The 17266-nt window shown below is 44.8% G+C and overlaps 2 protein-coding genes across 2 annotated transcripts; one reads left to right on the forward strand and one right to left on the reverse strand.

The window, feature by feature from the left end:
* Positions 1-4173: 4173 nt before the first annotated feature.
* On the forward strand, positions 4174-8657 carry LOC136512711 (probable anion transporter 2, chloroplastic). Its single transcript, XM_066506696.1, has 8 exons — positions 4174-5610; positions 6612-6838; positions 7183-7531; positions 7615-7659; positions 7732-7878; positions 7972-8109; positions 8250-8283; positions 8365-8657. The coding sequence occupies exons 1-8, from the start codon at positions 5146-5148 to the stop codon at positions 8535-8537; spliced, it is 1578 nt and encodes a 525-aa protein (XP_066362793.1). The 5' UTR covers positions 4174-5145; the 3' UTR covers positions 8538-8657.
* A 1717-nt stretch (positions 8658-10374) lies between these two features.
* On the reverse strand, positions 10375-13446 carry LOC136512714 (uncharacterized). The gene is made up of 4 exons (XM_066506700.1): positions 13109-13446; positions 12875-12979; positions 10880-11017; positions 10375-10795 (listed from the first exon to the last, which is right to left on the reverse strand). The coding sequence occupies exons 1-4, from the start codon at positions 13337-13339 to the stop codon at positions 10754-10756; spliced, it is 516 nt and encodes a 171-aa protein (XP_066362797.1). The 5' UTR covers positions 13340-13446; the 3' UTR covers positions 10375-10753.
* Positions 13447-17266: the final 3820 nt, after the last annotated feature.

A 17266-nucleotide genomic window follows, 5' to 3' on the forward strand; every position in this document is an offset into this window, starting at 1 on the left:
GGCTAATGGATTCATTTTCACTGCAAAGCAAACAAGACATATCATCTACCGGTCATCTTTTATCTAATTTATCTCTGGTGAGAAGTTTGTTACTACTTACTCTGCCGTTGGAGCCTGCAGCGCGTGTTTTAGTTAACACGCCAGTGCAAGTGGGTCACTGATCAGTCTTAGTTCTGAAATGCGAAATTCTAACCCGATCCAGGCAAAGCAGCCCAGACAGCTTAGGTTGGAGCCTGCTGAGGGCACCAGGCAGTCCAGCACCAGATGACCATCTGGGCTTTCAGCTCAGAGTCCTCCGAATTATCTGGGCTGTCCTGGAGAAATGGCCAGCCCAGGCAAGTGTTCTCGATACAGTTCAACGTGTCAATTTTTCAGCACGCCGTATCGCCGCCGGCTCAGTTCGTCACACAAAAAAGAAAAGATGTGTTTCGGTACCAAAGACAGATACAATCTAGTTCTTCTGTCACTATTGAAAAGAAAAATGATTCAGATTGTTCTGCCCTTTCAAATTATCCACCGCAACTGGACTCTACGAAACATTTTTAATTTGATCAGTGCAACGCACGGGTCTGTGGACCCAAACAGAGCACAAGCCGAAGAAATGTAGGCAAGATTGGATTGCACACTTAGGGCCCGTTCGGTTACCGTAGAAACAGCCCAGAAATTAATCCCACTCATGAAGTATATACAATTTTAACTAGCATTCCGGCCAAGATTTTTTCCAGGTGATCATTCCTGGTGTAACGAACGGGCCCGGCCGGTGGCCGTCAACTTCGGTAGTTAAGTCCAAATCACATCCACTCTTCAGGGTCCCATACAACTTTGGACGTAGAAGAGCCAAGTTACAACATCAGCCAGTCTACTCGCGTAATTCGCAAAAAAAAATCAACCTTTTTAATAATAATAATAGAAAATGATCCGTCTTCACTCTCAAATACTCTTGGTTGACGTTATTACAAGTGGCAATAACCGAGTGAAAGAGTTATACAATATTATGATAAATAACTGAATATTCTTGGTTGAAGTTTGTTATATAATTCTCAAATTCTTCTCAAGACATATCATCTAACTCTCACAATCACTTCTCAGGGGAAGGGGCAATAACCGAGTGAGAATTATACTCTTAGTGAAAGATGAATGCATCCTGACCATCCATCAAGACCTGTTATATAATACTCAAAACTCTACACATCATACGGGCGATATGAATTCCCTCTTATTTTCTTCAACTAACCAAATAAGGGGTTGGAACTATATATCAAATCCCCATCTTAATTGCTTCCATCAACTCTTATCACTCATTTCCATACTCATTCACATAGTTGCCAAAATTAGTGGTGGGGAGCCGCTGCCCGGCCACCCTGGGCGGCCAACATTGTAATTTGCTAGCTAAATATTTTTATATAAAGAGGATTGTTTGGGCTCTTAAAAGCTTCTAGCTCCGCTACTGCATCGGAAGACAGTGGCGGAGCTTGGACATAAAAGCAGGAGGGGCCAACACAATGATAATAATAGTCACTTACTAGTATATCACATAAGCATACTACTTTTACTATGGAGTTTGCGCAAACATAGGGGAGGGGCAGTGGCGGATCCAAAGGGGGGGCTGGGGGGGCTCCAGCCCCCCCTAATTTCTTGATTTCAATGCTAATTACTGTAGCAAAAGCTTGATTTCACCGTTAAATCTTCGTGCAAATCAACATCTCTGTTGTTTTAGCCCCCCCTTATCCCGCATCCCACATCCGCCACTGGGGAGGGGCATGGTCCACATTTTCCCTAATGAAGTCCTACCTCTACCGGAAGAGTTGAACTCCAGCGTTCAACCACTCATGCATGAAAAGTTCACACAACAATCCAGGTGCTTGTCACTGCAGTGAAGATGCCGTTACCGCCGATGAAAAGGACGACAACACCAGATCAGTGTGTTGACACAAAGATCGGACACAGTTTTGGCTATCAACCCAGGGGCTTGTCGAAATTCAAGGAAGCCGTTGCCGTGAAGCTTGATGTTGCTGCCATTGAACCTTGATGTCGCCGGTTCCACAAGTCCCGTTGTTGGCGCTTCCTCGTCGGATTCCATCACTGGAGCATACCTCATTTGGATACCACGGCATGCTTTTGAGAGTTTGGGGTGGCTGCGTCCATGAAGAGCAGTGACCTCAAGCGAGCAAGAATAGGTGGTGTAGAGATGGAGCAGTGAGGAGCAAGGGGCAGTTGAGTGGTAAGGAGCAAAGTAGTGCAGAGAGACAGGCATGCGATGCGGAGGGGTGATCACTCGTCAAGGTGAACACAATGGCAACATGAAGAGGAAAAATTAATTGGGAGATGATTTTTTTATTTCTAGATAGACGGGATGCATTTTTAGGACCTCTCTCATCATTAAAATTGCCAAAAAAAATTGTAGCAACTAAAGCCCACATATTTTAGCCCCACTTATATGGACCAGTTGATCAATTCTTAAAAAAGACCAGTTAATCCATACGCATTGCCTTCATCCTAAGGGTGTGCCCAACACGACACGTTGACGTGCTGCCCTAGAGGCCACGTCGGAGCCAACAGTCCAAATCACCGTGATTGATAGCCCCGCAGACTGTCACGCCCTGTTTAGTTCGTTCAAACTCATGAAAAGTGCACTATGCAAAAATAAGATTCTCCGTCACATTAAACTTACGGTACATGCATGGAGTACTAAATGTAGACGAAATCAAAAACTAATTGCACAGTTTGCTTTAACTTTGCGAGACGAATCTTTTGAGCCTAATTAGTCAACGTTTAGACAATAATTCACAAATACAAACGAAATGCTACAGTATGAAATCTTCACTTTGCAAAGTTGCCCAACTAAACACCCCCCACGTGTTCTCGCAGAGGCAACGGTATCCTCAGGGCGCGTTTAGTTGGCATTTTTTTTGTTTTGGCTACTGTAGCACTTTCGTTTGTATTTGGTAATTAGTGTCTAATTATGAAATAATTAGGTTCGAAAGTTTCGTCTCGCGATTTCTCGCCAAACTGTGTAATTAGTTTTATTTTTCGTGTACATTTAGTACTCCATACATGTACCGCAAAATTCGATGTGATACTTTGGGGTGAAAATTTTTGGAATCTAAACAGGGCCTCATTTGACAAAAGTTCAAGGCACTAGCTAGAGGAAGCATTGTGGGGGAAGAATCACTCTGTTGTGACATCAATAGGATAGAAAAGTAGCATGCACAAAAAGTAGCATGCACACGAACAAAGAAAGATCTGACTTGTGGGGCAGCCTCCGTTGAGAGGATAATAGCCTTAGGCTGTTCACACCGGGCAGCGCTAAAGCTGCCGGTACGCTACTGGTAGCGTGCGCGTGGTGTGCACCGCGCGCCTGTAAACGGCCCGGTAGCGTACCGGCTGCACAGCGGACCGCCACAGATGGCGCGCGGGAGCAGCCCGCTAAAACACTGTAGCACAATGTAGCAATGAGAGAGAGAGTTGTGGAGAGAGAGAAAGAGGGAGGGAGGGGAATAAAATATGGAGTAGTTGGTATAGAGTATGTGATAGAGATAACACGGGTGCGGAAGAAATAAGTATAGAGTAGAGAATCTTAATGACTAGGATAGAATATTCCTTTTTAGAGATGAAAGTAGAGGTCGACGAGTGCGGATAGCCTTAAATCATCAAAGTCTGCACAGAGGTGGGGCTAACATATTCGACCGTTAGGCTTGTCCTAACAGGAGACCTATAAGGAGACTTAAATCTAAAATGAGTCTCTAATATAATATTTATAGCCTCCAATAGAGTATCTATATAGAAGACCAATTTTAGGTGTTATGAGAGGTATAACCTAAATTTGAGTATCCTCTCTCTCCTGGAGATCTATTTACAGAAAATGTTCTCTTTTGGGTTTTGTTATTGGAGAAGACAAAAAAATATTAAACCCTTTATCTGTAGCGCTACTTAAATATAGAATGGGTCTTATATTTTGGATAACGGTCGTCGGAGGCGGTCTAAAGCTAAAAAAAAGCTTGACATATATATAAAAACATAAATGAATTTTATATTTGCCATCAGATGAAATACAGTGGTCAGTGCGAATGTACTGGAGGAGACAAGGACGGGCGAGTGGCGACGACGACGAGGCCGGTTCAGGAAAACGGGGGTTGGTGTGTACTAGTACGTGCCGAGAGAAACGTCCGGGTTATTTGGTTTATAAACCGTATTTTTTTAATTAATAAATAATATTTTTTTCTACAATAAATTAGTCAACAGTATTTTTAATCAACAGTATTTTTAGTCATGACTTATGAGCCAACAAATAGGGCAAAAATACTCGATACAATCCCTAGCTGCCCCAACGGTCTACATAGGTTTCGGGCGCGAGCATAGCTGCACTTGTGTCACGCCGTGTTGGCGCCACCAAACTAATGACTGGTGATCAGGATGGTCATGGCCGTCGACGTCCAGGGCCGCTGGGGTCCGAGCGCGTCAAGCCATCGTCTGGCTTTCGCCGTGGCCGGGTAGGTGGCGAATCTGGCGAGCCGTGGTAGGTGTGGTTCCCGCCGGACCGGTCGCCGGCACGGCGCCCCCGCAATCCTTGATCCTTCCCTCCCGGAGTCCATCCGGCTCGGCAACGACAACACCAGCCCGATTCGGCGTTGAGCTGGTATTAAAGCCGACGGATAAACTGATTTCTTTAAAAAAAAAATACTACAGATTTTAGCTTTTAAGTCAGCTGATTAGTTTAAACGAACAGGCAACACTACTGCCATTTTGCCAGAACCAACCAAACGGCTCCTCGCCGATCTAAAGCCACGTGACTGCCAAAGTGCCAAACCGGCCACTCTCTCCCTGTGCTTGTCGTCTCCTTCTCCTCCCTCGCTCCGATCTGCCTGCTGCCACAGTGCCACCTCCGCCCTCAGCTCGACCCCGTCGTGGCCTCGTCAGTCGTCCCCCGCGAGGTCCTAATTTAACCCACCAACCAACCCAACCGCCGATCAACCGCGCCCGCGCACGCCGCTCGCTCGCCCCCGCACTGCCATGGGCCTGGCTCGCCGCGAGACACTCTCGTCAATCCTCCTCTGAGAAGCAGAGCTAGCCAGCCCCTGCTTGCTTGCCGTGTGTCGGGCTCGGCTTCTCCCACGCGCGGGGTTGTTGGATCAAGCTTGACCAACCATGGCGTCGGTCAGGTCGTGCGTGCCCGTGAAGTCCGCAGTGAGCCCGGTCAGGTACAGATCCACGAGGCCCGGGGCGGCGGCCGGCTCGGGAACGCTGCGCGTACGTTCCTCGTCCCTGGCGCTCGGCGGCGACGGTGGCTGCGCCAGCAGCAGCGGGAGGGGCGGCGGCGGTCTCGGCTTGCTCGGCGGCGATGGACCGAGGATCATCAGGCGGGGCGGCGGGCGGGAGGTCCTCGCCATGTGCAGCGCGAGCTTCGACGGGGTCCGCCCCGCCGCCGGCGCCGGCGCCGCCGTGGCCAGCGCCGTTCAGCCCGTGCCGGCGTTCCCCGAGCGCGCCAAGGTGGTGGCGCTGGTGGCGGCCATCATGCTGCTCTGCAACGCCGACCGGGTCGTCATGTCCGTCGCCGTCGTGCCGCTCGCCGCGCAGTACGGATGGTCCAGCTCCTTCGTCGGCATCGTCCAGGTGGATCACCTACCACAGCCTTCTCTCCTCTCCCTCTTTCATCTATGTGCGTCGGCGAGGAAAAGTAGAAGTCAAGCAAAGGCCCTTTTTTTTCGCAAGAAATTAAGCAACACATTTGCTGCCCTGTCGCTGAACAACAAAATGTGTTGTTTCGAACGACCTGTTCATGGCCATGGCTCAACAAAGTCAACCCTGCATCGTCACGTTAACGCCAGACGCCATGAGAAAACGACTGAACCCATACATTTTGGAAGCATGCGGAACTGCAGTGATGGGAGACGGCCGGTCTGCCAGCTTCATACTACAGTCTTGCGCTTGTCGTGTGGCACGCAGAGCAGCTCCAAGTCACCAAAACGTCACCAGAGCACGATAAATTTGAGAATGGGAACTGATGTTTGCCTTTGCTGCTTATCACGGGAGATAACAATATATATTTCGCTTGTACTCCCTCTATCCTAGATTACAAGACGTTTTGACTTTTTTTTTAGTTTTTGCTATGCATATAGATATACACTACATATAGATACATAGAAAAAATAGTGTATCTAGAAAACTAAAACGTTTTATAATTTAGAATGGAGGGAGTATTAGACTTCAGAATACAAATGCATAGGAAAAATTAAGGCCATTTTTTTTGGAGCAATCCAAAATTATGCAGTGAAGGGGCTGCAACTTGATTGGCATCAAAGTTCTATATACAGACAGGATTCAGATTCGATAATTGGGCTAGTGGAAATGTCCATGCTATTGGGGGTCAAATTTTACCTGGTGACGAGGAACAGGAAGATTGTACTGCCAACAAAAAAAAAAGATCAATAATAGAAACAGTCAACTAAAAGCTGCATGTGGTGTGTGCCCTGAAGCTAAATATACGTTTTAATTTGCTGAAGACTCAAATCATTAAGCCCAAATTCCCAATGCATGACTATAGCTCTGAACAAGCACAGCTATCATGCTATATAAGCTGATTGACTGGTTAAATTTTCTTACCATATCTGCAGTCATCGTTTTTATGGGGATATGTTTTCTCATCCATGGTTGGAGGAGCTTTGGCAGACAAATATGGCGGCAAGAAGGTGATGGCAGGCGCTGCTGCACTCTGGTCCTTGGCTACAATTCTCACTCCTTTTGCCGCCTCCCGCTCCACCATCATGTTGCTTGCTGTACGTGCACTCTTTGGCCTTGCAGAAGGTGTTGCATTTCCGACAATGAGCACCTTCTTACCAAAGTGAGTAACAATTTTCACTCATTGAATTTGCTCATAATTGAGGTTTTTTCGACAACCTTGCTTAAGAAACATTAACCTCTGAAACTTGAAAGAACTAGTCAGAAAAGAAATTAAGAATGTCTAGTTGGGGTTATTGTAGTCTAGACCCATTCTTTCAAGTGCACATACAAGCCTTCATCATCTCTTTACCATACTTTCTGGACTCTCTGCCTACATTCTGTTTTACTGATATCAATTCTAGTTGCTACAAAGTAAAAAAAATGAAACAACTGCCCTCTATTTGATGCCCATGTAATTGAACAAGATTTCAGGTTGTGATTTATCTAACATTGAACATGAAACAGGTGGTTCCCAACACATGAGCGTTCCACAGCTGTTGGCATTTCCATGGGTGGATTCCATCTTGGAAATGTCATAAGCTTCCTAGCAACACCGATCATCATGTCACACATAGGCCTCTCGGGAACATTTGCCTTCTTCGCATCGCTTGGTTACTTGTGGCTCTCTGTATGGATGTTAAATGTAGAAAGTGATCCTCTTGACAGCCGTACTATAAGCAAGTCTGAGTTGGAATTAATTCTAGCCGGAAGAACTGGATCTAAAGTCCAAGGCAGTAAATTCCCATCCCTAAGGGAATTGTTCTCAAGGACTGAATTCTTGGCTGTCACTTTGGCCAATGTGGTTAACAACTGGGTAAGGATGATCTATTAGCAAAATGACAATTTGGCCACATTGTGTATGAATTTTAACAATTGCAAATTCAAAATACAACGCAGGGCTATTTTGTCCTATTGTCGTGGATGCCTGTGTACTTCAAAACGGTACATATCAAAAGCATTTTAATTTGTACCACTCACAACTCTAAATTGTTTCTAACCATAATCCTACAACAGGTTTATAACGTCAATCTGAAACAAGCAGCATGGTTCAGCGCCATACCTTGGGCAGTCATGGCTATGTCTGGTTATGTTGCAGGAGCCTCTGCAGATTTCCTGATCAAATCTGGTTACTCTATTGGACTAGTTCGGAAAATTATGCAGGTAAAAGCATTGCCTGAGATTTGCCTTGGCGTTGCACTGCTCAATTGCACAACCTGAAACAAAGCACTCATCACAGATTTTATTTTGCTGCAGTCCATTGGTTTCATGGGGCCTTGTGTGTCATTACTATGTTTAAGATTTGTCCAAACTCCATCAGTTGCTGCAGTTCTCATGACCACTGCCCTGAGCTTGAGTTCTTTTTGCCAAGCCGGATACTTTTGCAATATACAGGTATTGTTTCCTTTCTTTCATGCCCTGATCAGTGATCATACCACCTCAACTCCTGAACAATGTTCCACTTTCTGAACTGTTACTTCCACCCATCTGTTCTCTGATTTGACTGAATGTGTTTTCCTTGTTTATTCGAGCAGGACATTGCTCCCAAATACGCTGGATCCTTGCACGGTATGTAAATTTCCACTTCTCTTCAGCGCAGTGATCAGGCTTTGTATCTGACTTCTGACATATCTTCTGCTGCGTGAACAGGGTTGACGAACGGCATAGGGACGGTGGCCGCCATAGTTAGCACCATCGGGACCGGCTACTTCGTCCAGTGGCTAGGGTCCTTCCAGGCCTTCCTCACCCTCACGGCGGCGCTCTACTTCAGCGCCACCGTCTTCTACAACATCTACGCAACCGGCGACCTGATTTTTGACTGAGACGAACTTGCTAAATGCTAGTAAAGATTCTTTTGTGCAGACGCAGAATCCCAAAGTGTACCAATATTTATTTGTATCTCCACAAGAATGGAATAAAATAGAGGTTGATTGTTTGCTAAGTGAAAATCGTGTGCAAACATCGCTGCATCTTGCATGTGGGCAAACTACTGACAAGCATTCGGAAAGGACGTGCATGTCAATTGTTCGAAGAAATTACCGTTCGAACGCAGCGAAGATGCGCCGGTGCGCACGGCAGTGGACGATCTGGTGCGAACCTGCTGTGTTTGGGTGAGGAGGAGAGCGCGACAACGCTATAGGCTATGAGCCGACTGAGCGCCGGCCCGGCGGCCTCCGAGGCGCAGTGCGGCCGGAGGTTATGGGTTCCGTCCTGAGTGGCGAGTTACGACGATCCGGCTGCGGAATGTGGATGATGAGTACCGTGAGAATGCAATTATATATATATTTGGTTAACATATCTAAAGTTTTGACCAAATATATAAATAAAAATATTAATATTTATGATGCCAAATAAATATAGTATAGAAATATGTCTCACGACAATTTAATGATACTTATTTGATATTATAAATACTAATAAAAAATTATAGTTGAATTGCATTATTTTACGGATGAGGGCCTGTTTGGTTACCTCGGAACGGACATCTGGAATGATTCCCAGCCGGAATGATTGTTTAATTTGTATAACATTGATCAGTAGAAATAATTTCTGGCCTCATTCCACAATAACCGAACAGACCATGAGGGAGTATCTGTTATGGATCCTTGTCCTTATTCTTTATTTCATAACAAAAATAAGTTACTTCATGCATTCCTCGAAACAAGACTCATCACAATGTAAAATTTACAATAAGACTACTAATAAAATAAAAAATTGAACAATCAAATTATTTCTCTTAAATATTCAAGTGACTGATAAATTCAAACATGTGTCTAAAAACACATGAAAACTACAAAACAAAGATAGTGAAAATTAGCTTGTTAGGAACCCATCCAAGATTGTTGTATACCAACGCCACAGGTAGAGTGAAATCCAACGGAAAAATTGTAACTAAAATAAATAAATTATTAAATCATTTAAGTTATAGAAAAGTTTCTAAACCAGAGAATACAAAATGACAAGCTCTACTCCGATATGGAATGAACTTATAATCTAATGTTCGAGTTGATTACATGATTATAAATTCATAACCCTAGCACCTATTCCTATTTTGGGTGGAACAGATTTACTAATTCTTTTATTCCAATTAGTAATGGAATCTTGAATTAACAAATATACCTAGTAGTTAAAAGAATGTGGTGTTTTATTTGCTCGCAATTCTTGTCTGATACTTAATAAAGAAAATCTTGGCTTTCGTTTCCCTTGCGACGAACTGGGGCGAGGGAGATCCTCCTTGGGATCATGCTTTTATTAGGCTCATTCTGGATGTATAATTCTTTTTCCGGTAGACATTTTCCATTTCAATTAGAAGGATGTTTGGCGTATTATAAGAGATCAAAGGATAGTAACTCATATCATCACATGGAAACTTCGCACAAAATTCCATTACGATTAATGGTTGGTTTTGATATTTTTTGTGGGCACAGGCATCCAAAGCAATGTGCCCATTAAGCCATCATAGGAGCTGTAACCTAGGAGCTGATGGCTATTGAACGGGCCATTTCATGCTCATAGTCTAATAGAGTGTCGATGGGCCTGGCGGTCGAAGGCTTCGACGACGATTCTGGTGGGACTGGCCGGCCCGCACTAGGTCCCACGGCCCTCTTGCCAGGAGCCAACTGATCCTATATTACACAGACGCATCATCTTGCACAAAGATTTATCAGGGCGGGGCACACCGCACAGCTGACCATCAAAGTACCAAACTACTCACATAGTCACATTCATTAAGGGTCTGTAGTTCATTATCCACATAGTCACATTCATTCAGGGTCTGTAGTTCATTATCAACACTCAAAACAGTAGTGAACAGGTGCAGCAAGGCACCGGTACACATTCTTCGTTGAAATAGTCACATGTGGTCTCAAACATGTGCGCCCGGTAATATGATTTCCTGCCAGTACCTCTAGAGTGTCGAGTCTCGACCTCTGCTCGTCCTCCACTACGCTGCTATCAGTCTATCCACAGAAGCAGTGCATTTTATTATCTTTGAAACGATAGATAAGCAATTCACAGCACTTGAAGGAGGAAAGTCCGGTCAGGAGTCGCTCCTGCTGGGCTTGTTCGAAGCAGGGATGACCTGCAAAATTAAAAGGTCAGTTAGAAATCACAAGATGTAGCTTGTTGCTGACCTGCTCGCTGATGTTTTGGTTGGTAGCCATACCGTCTCAGAAGATGGTATCCAATCATTTGTTGCAGGATTGCTCGTGCAGCGGACAAGGCTGGCAGATGAGTACCTGTTAGTCGTCACGCTGAAGGCGCTACCATTGGGTCTCTCCACTTTGATAAAGCCTGTACCAGTCTGCAAACAAATGTAACTGAGTTGAACATATCCCCAGAACGATGCTACAGAGGGCAAACTGTGACGAAATGATACTACATTAGAATGCAAGACTAAATTGTCCTCGTTAGGACTGTCTAGAACCGCCAAGACAGGGAAAAAAATCATGCATATTACTCTTGGTCTGGTAATACCAAGCACCAAGAAAGGCCAAGATATCGAAACCTCTGAGTTCATAGTAAGTACCTAATGCTCATTTCGTTATCAAAGTTCCTCTAGGCAAGCAGCTGTAATTTCTTTTCCCGATATACAAGCAGCTGTAATTTCTTTTCCCGATATGCAAGCAGCTGTATCATTTTGTTATCTCAGTTCCCCCTAAAACCATACTAGTACTAGAACTTAAGCCATAAAGAAATTGATGACCAAACGCTGATATGTGTCGTATATGTCATACCACTAATACCACACTAATGCATAAAGCAAGTCTGACTATGCTAAAGATAGGAGAATGCAACTGTTGTCCTTATCACTATTGGAAAAATAGGTGTTGAGGAACGATTGAACAAACACGTTGATAACTAGTAACCTACAGTTCTAAGGTTCCAAAATTAATTATCTTCCTCATTAGTAAAACCATGTTACCCATGCATATCAGAAATAACCAATGTGGAGACTCAAGGTTCGACCATTGTCCATTGGCTAATACAGCTTCTTGGTTTCACATACTGCATTTAACATTAAGAAAATGTTCTTTGCACTCCTATTCTGAAACTCCTCTGTCAACGAAATACTAGCCATGCTCGTGTTATTAATTTCAAAAGGCAATCTTCAGAATCCATCAAATTTTGCGACTAACACACACTCCATGCATTCCAAATTCTATTTCACTTTGGCTTTGTCCTAAGTCAAACTTCTCTAACTTCGATCGAGTTCATACAAAAATGCACCAACATCTATAACATCAAATTTGTTTCATTAAATTTTCCTTGAAAAAAGATGTTTTGATAGTGCATTTATTTGAATTTGTAGATGTTAACATATTTTTCTTAAAACTTAGTCAAAGTCAGAGAAGTTTGACTTAAGACATTGGACAAAGCCAAAGTGAACTATAATTTGGAATGAAGGGAGTACTTAACATGTTATTAAAGATAACCTGATTTCCAGATTCATTTGGCAACCTAATCCATAGCACTTTCCAAGGAAACAGCTACTGACTCTAGTAGCCATCTTGCTAAAAGAGGACTGGAAAACTATAAAATGGTAGTTGACTCTTGGTTCTCTGGTTACCGCGCTCATTTCTGCAAGCAAATTCAAAAATATTAAATCTTTTTTTCAGTGAAAATTCTATGATCAATGTTGATCAAGGCTCTTGTGTGAACAAACACTTAATTCTTGGAAGCAGTTATGATTGGAGGATTGCAACGAAGAGTTCAAAAGCTATCTCACACTAGACAGCAGATGTAATTAACATGGAAAGATTAAAGAAAGGACAATAAGTAACTGTGGATGGATTGATTACCCTCAGAAGGATCCAGAATAACATAGAATTATAACTTACACAAATCCTTAAACAGCACCTACAAACTTGGCCAACTTACTGGCGGCTTCCTGATAACAGCAGCATGGCGTATCTTTTTCTTAAGATGATGGAAAAAAGTTCTGCCATTTTGCATATGCTGATAAATTCGTAATTACAACATCAATATTATGAATAACAATTCCTCAAAAAAATATTATGAATAACAAGGAGAGAAACAAAAGTGACATAAGGGATTAGCCACAAATCCTATCACAGCAGCATGACACGTCAACTATTTGTAAATTTGGTAGATAACTTTTTCCTTGAAGAGTGCACACACAGGTATATTCAAAGCTTACCGTGTGATGCTGCTTGTCGATGCCTATGAGGCCATCGTAGTACCGCGTCTCCACATACTCCTCCTCGCCGTCCACATCCCCTCCTCCTCCGTCCAACACCAGTTTCTGCACACGACAAGGCATCACGCTCACTCCGACCGATCGATTTCCACAGTCAAACACGAAGCAAAAACTCCAGTGCTACTGTGCTAGGAAGGTGGGAAAAAACAAGAGGCAGAGCTCTGAGTCTCTGACCTGGGGCTTCGCCTCGAGGTCGCGCAGCTTGCGGAGCTCCGGCAAGTCGTGGTCCCCGGTATCGACGGCAGCGGGCTCCGCGCGGGCGTCCTCCGACGGGTCGCTGCGCGGCGGCTTGGCCGGGCGCCTCGGCGCGACGCTGTCGAAGTAGCCCCGAACCTCGGCCTCCACCCGCGCCGCCTCCTCGGGTGGCAGGTGCGGGTCGCTGCGCGCCGGCCGCGTCGTCGCCATGGCGGCCTCTTCGTTTACCTCCTCGGCTCTCGGCTTTGGCTCTGGCTCTGGCTCTGGCTCGGTCGAAGAGGCAGGGTGTGGGTTGGTGATCCGGTGGCGAACCAAACTACAGCACCAGGCCGACGACGCTGTCTATGGGCGGGCGACACGCGCGGTTTCGGACCGGGGCCGGGGACTGGTACGCGGAGGGCGGTTTTGCGGTGCAACTGACAGCGTGGGGACCCACGGCAGGGCAGGTGGCGACGCCGACGTGCCGTGATGGACTGATGGTGGCGTTTGATTGCGAAAGCGAGGAGGTGGTGGATGGATTAGGTTATCCAGACGGGGATCGGCCGCCGCTGTCGCCCAAAACTCGTGACTTTGATGGCGACGCTGGGCGACGGATGGTTCTCGAGCTCGCGAGGTTGCGAGTGCGAGCCAAAGCCATAGCAGGAGGACATGGCAACTTGTAAATCACAGAGAGGAAAATAAGGATCAACCAAAACATTTTCAGAATTGTGGAAGTTGGAATATGAAATTTTGTGGTTGGATTTTCGAGTCACTGTGCTATGACTTCAGATATAACAATATAACATTTGTAATTAAAAACGTAAAATGCATATAAATTAAAAAAATCCTTATGCGGAGCCGCTACAGCCAACTCCAACAGCTCGGCTATTATTGTTTTGGTGGCTATTTTAGAATTTATATAGCAAAAAATAGACTCCAACAGATATGCTAGCTGGTTTTGTAAAATAAAAAGCTGGTTGCCCCTTAATTTTAAGTGGCCATATAAAGCCAACCATGGACGCTAGCTATCTGAAAATGAGAAATAGCAAGGCTGCCGCAGACCTCTTCTTTTTTGAAGAGTTTTCTATTTTACAAAATGACTAAACTAAACTGTTGGAGTTACTCTAAAAAGAAAAAACAGAGGCTTTGATCAAAATGGTCCGTGGCCGCAAGACCCCAATATGGGCCGAGCCCAACTAACAACGAAAAGTTTTAAGCCCAGCCCATCACGGTCGCGATCGTACGATCCGTATCCGTATAGAACAGCCAATGTATTTTTGCAGGACCTCTCAAATAAAATTATCTTTGTTTCCCTAAAAAAATATGTTCGCAGGAAAGGACTCATTTATACTTCATATTATACACAAAATTTGTCCCCAAATTTTTATTTTTGAATCAGGATGACGATTATTCGCTGTAGGAAAAAAAATAACAAAGGATTTTTTTTCTCCCAAAAAGAGGCCTTGTACGGTGTGCGAGGCATCACCGCCAAGGCTACCCGTGGGATTTCGGCGGCAAGGCCGTCGACGAACCGGGCCCATGTCGTGGCATGGACTTGGGGTCTTGGACTCGGTTGGGCACTTGGGCAAGCATGCACCATCCAAAACACCTCGGCCTCATATGGGCGGCGCTCCCTCTGCTACCGCTCGGGCACTATAAATTTGTCATTTGTGGAAGGATAATGATCTGGCGAGGGCGTGGGCCTGCGGAGCTGTCCGGTCTGCTCCCCGTCATGGCCCATCTATAAAAATAAACGACACGTTTCTCTTCCTTCCTGCTGACTCCGCTCCTCTCCATCGCGTGCGGCCGGTCCTCTCCATCCCCTCTATCCCGTGCATCGCTCGGTCCGTCCATGGCCGGCAGCGACCCGCTCCTCTCCATCGCGTGCGCCACCGGCTCCCTCCCTGGCCGGTGGCGGCGCCCTCACCCACCTCAACGTCCTCCTCCCCCACCCTAGCGGCTCCTTTCCCTACTCCGACGGCTCCTTCACCCACCCCGGCGTCCTCCTCCCCCCACCCTGGCGACTCATTCCCCCACTTGGCGTCCTCCTTCCCTACCCCAGCGGCACCCCTCCCCCACACACCGACGTCCTCCCCCATCGGGAGCCCCCAATGCCCGCAGATCCGGCAGCCATGGCGCTCCCCGCGCCAGGCTCTCTCTCTCCCCCTATGTTGCAACTGTATGTTTCAATAGACGTTTCAGAGGTATGTTGCAGTTGAATCATATGGATGTTGCAAATGTTGCCATTGTTTTTGGAGGCATATGTTTACACCAAAATTTGGAAAGAAGAACGCGGGAACTCGAAGCTTCTAAGATTGTATGATCAAGGGATCGATCAGATGTGAATCGATATTAGCTGGTTTTGATGTAGTGTTGTAATCGGCTATTTTATAGATGACGCCAGCAGACAACATCAACGGACTACGTGTGGATGGCATCGGGGAAAATATATCAGACTCTACAAAAAGAGAAAGATTAGGGTCCAAGTTATCCTAAGTTAGGAGTATTTTCTTTTATTCCAAAGATGGTAATGAGTCGTATTTGAGTATGATTCATGTTTAGGTTTTGGGTATAAATATTGGACCCCGGCTATTGTAAAAGGACATCCAATCAATCAATACCAATTACTTTTTTTGGCTTCACGCCAACCCTTATGAGTAGGAGTACTGTAGATCTCGGCGAGTTCTTCAACAAGCAGGGTTGCATCGATTCGGTCGACCTCCGGCTTGTCTATGAGTACCGTCATGGCTTATACTTTTGTTTGTAAGGCTACATCGGTCCGGACGACCTCTTATGAGCTCTAGTATAAGTTAGTTATCGATCGTTATCTAGTTCAAGTACGGCTGCCATCGGTTAAGCTCAACTTCTCGAATTAGATTAAGGTCAAGTTATCGGCTCTACCTAAGGGTGGAATCCTTCGGTTAGATTCATTAAGTTATCGATCTTGCTGATATTCTTATTGTCATTAGTTTCAGCAACATCAATCTGTCCGATCGAGATCGATCTAGACCGGCTTCACATCCTTTTAGTCCATCGTTTATTTTTCTATATTGTGATATTTTTTTACTTCAAATGATGGATTATGTTTTATCAGCCGTTCTACTTTGATCTTGATCATGCATAGTACACGACCAAGTCATGTCTGATCTTGAGTAGGTTTACTAGCTAGTTGAATCTGGTCTATAGCTCGCTATTATGGCTGTAACGATCCGGTCGATCCCCACTGTTAGCACTTTAAATCAGAGTATGGTAGTTAGTAGATTTGCTTTTGGCTAGGCATGACCTTGGCTATTTGCTATGTCTGCATCGGCTAAGTAGCCGATTGCCCGTACTCTAACGCTTATAGTATGTTTTCTTAATTTTGTTAAATGTGAATAGATCGGTTTATTTTAAAGGTTTAATCTGTTATCTTTATTATGTCTGCCATCGATCCAGTCGAGCCCCACTATTAAAGATAATATGTTAGATTTGATGAGTTTATAAATCCATTCATATTAAATAGTCGATTGTTCACATGCTATAATCCTTTTTCTACCTGAATCGGCTATTTTAGCCCATTCGCACGTACCTTCACAGATATGCCATTCTTTCATGAGCCTGTTGATATATAGTCGGTTTTATGGATTTTCTGGTTTTAGATTATTATCATCATCATAGCTGCATCGATCCGGTCGAACCTCACCGTTGGTGGTAATAAATTAGATCTAGACAGTTCGTAGATCCTTTCATATTAAACAGTCGATTGTTTTCATGGCATATCCCTTTTACCGAATTCATCGGCTTTGCACTATACATTGAATAAATCTGATCTAGCCAATGATGTATCTTTGATGCGTACATATTTGATAACTCAAGGGAAGGGATCATTAAAAACTAGGTGCATTGTGCTCATTATTATAAATCAATCACGACCCGCGAGCGTCATAGTCCTTAACAGTCGATTTCTTCTCGTATCGGCTATTTAGTCGATTTTGCCGTTTGGCTGCCCCCGAAGCGACACACTTGGAACTATCTGGTCAAAACCGGCATGTTCCACCATAAATTACTGATAAACTTTCTCTCTTTGTCAATTATAGGTCAAATTGACTAGCACGCCTTCGAAAGTTCGTAGGAGCGACTGGTCTAGCGTTGAAGCCAAGCAGATCTCTAGATCGTTCT

This window comes from Miscanthus floridulus, chromosome 16 (assembly GCF_019320115.1).
Source record: "Miscanthus floridulus cultivar M001 chromosome 16, ASM1932011v1, whole genome shotgun sequence".
Taxonomy (NCBI): Eukaryota; Viridiplantae; Streptophyta; class Magnoliopsida; order Poales; family Poaceae; genus Miscanthus; species Miscanthus floridulus.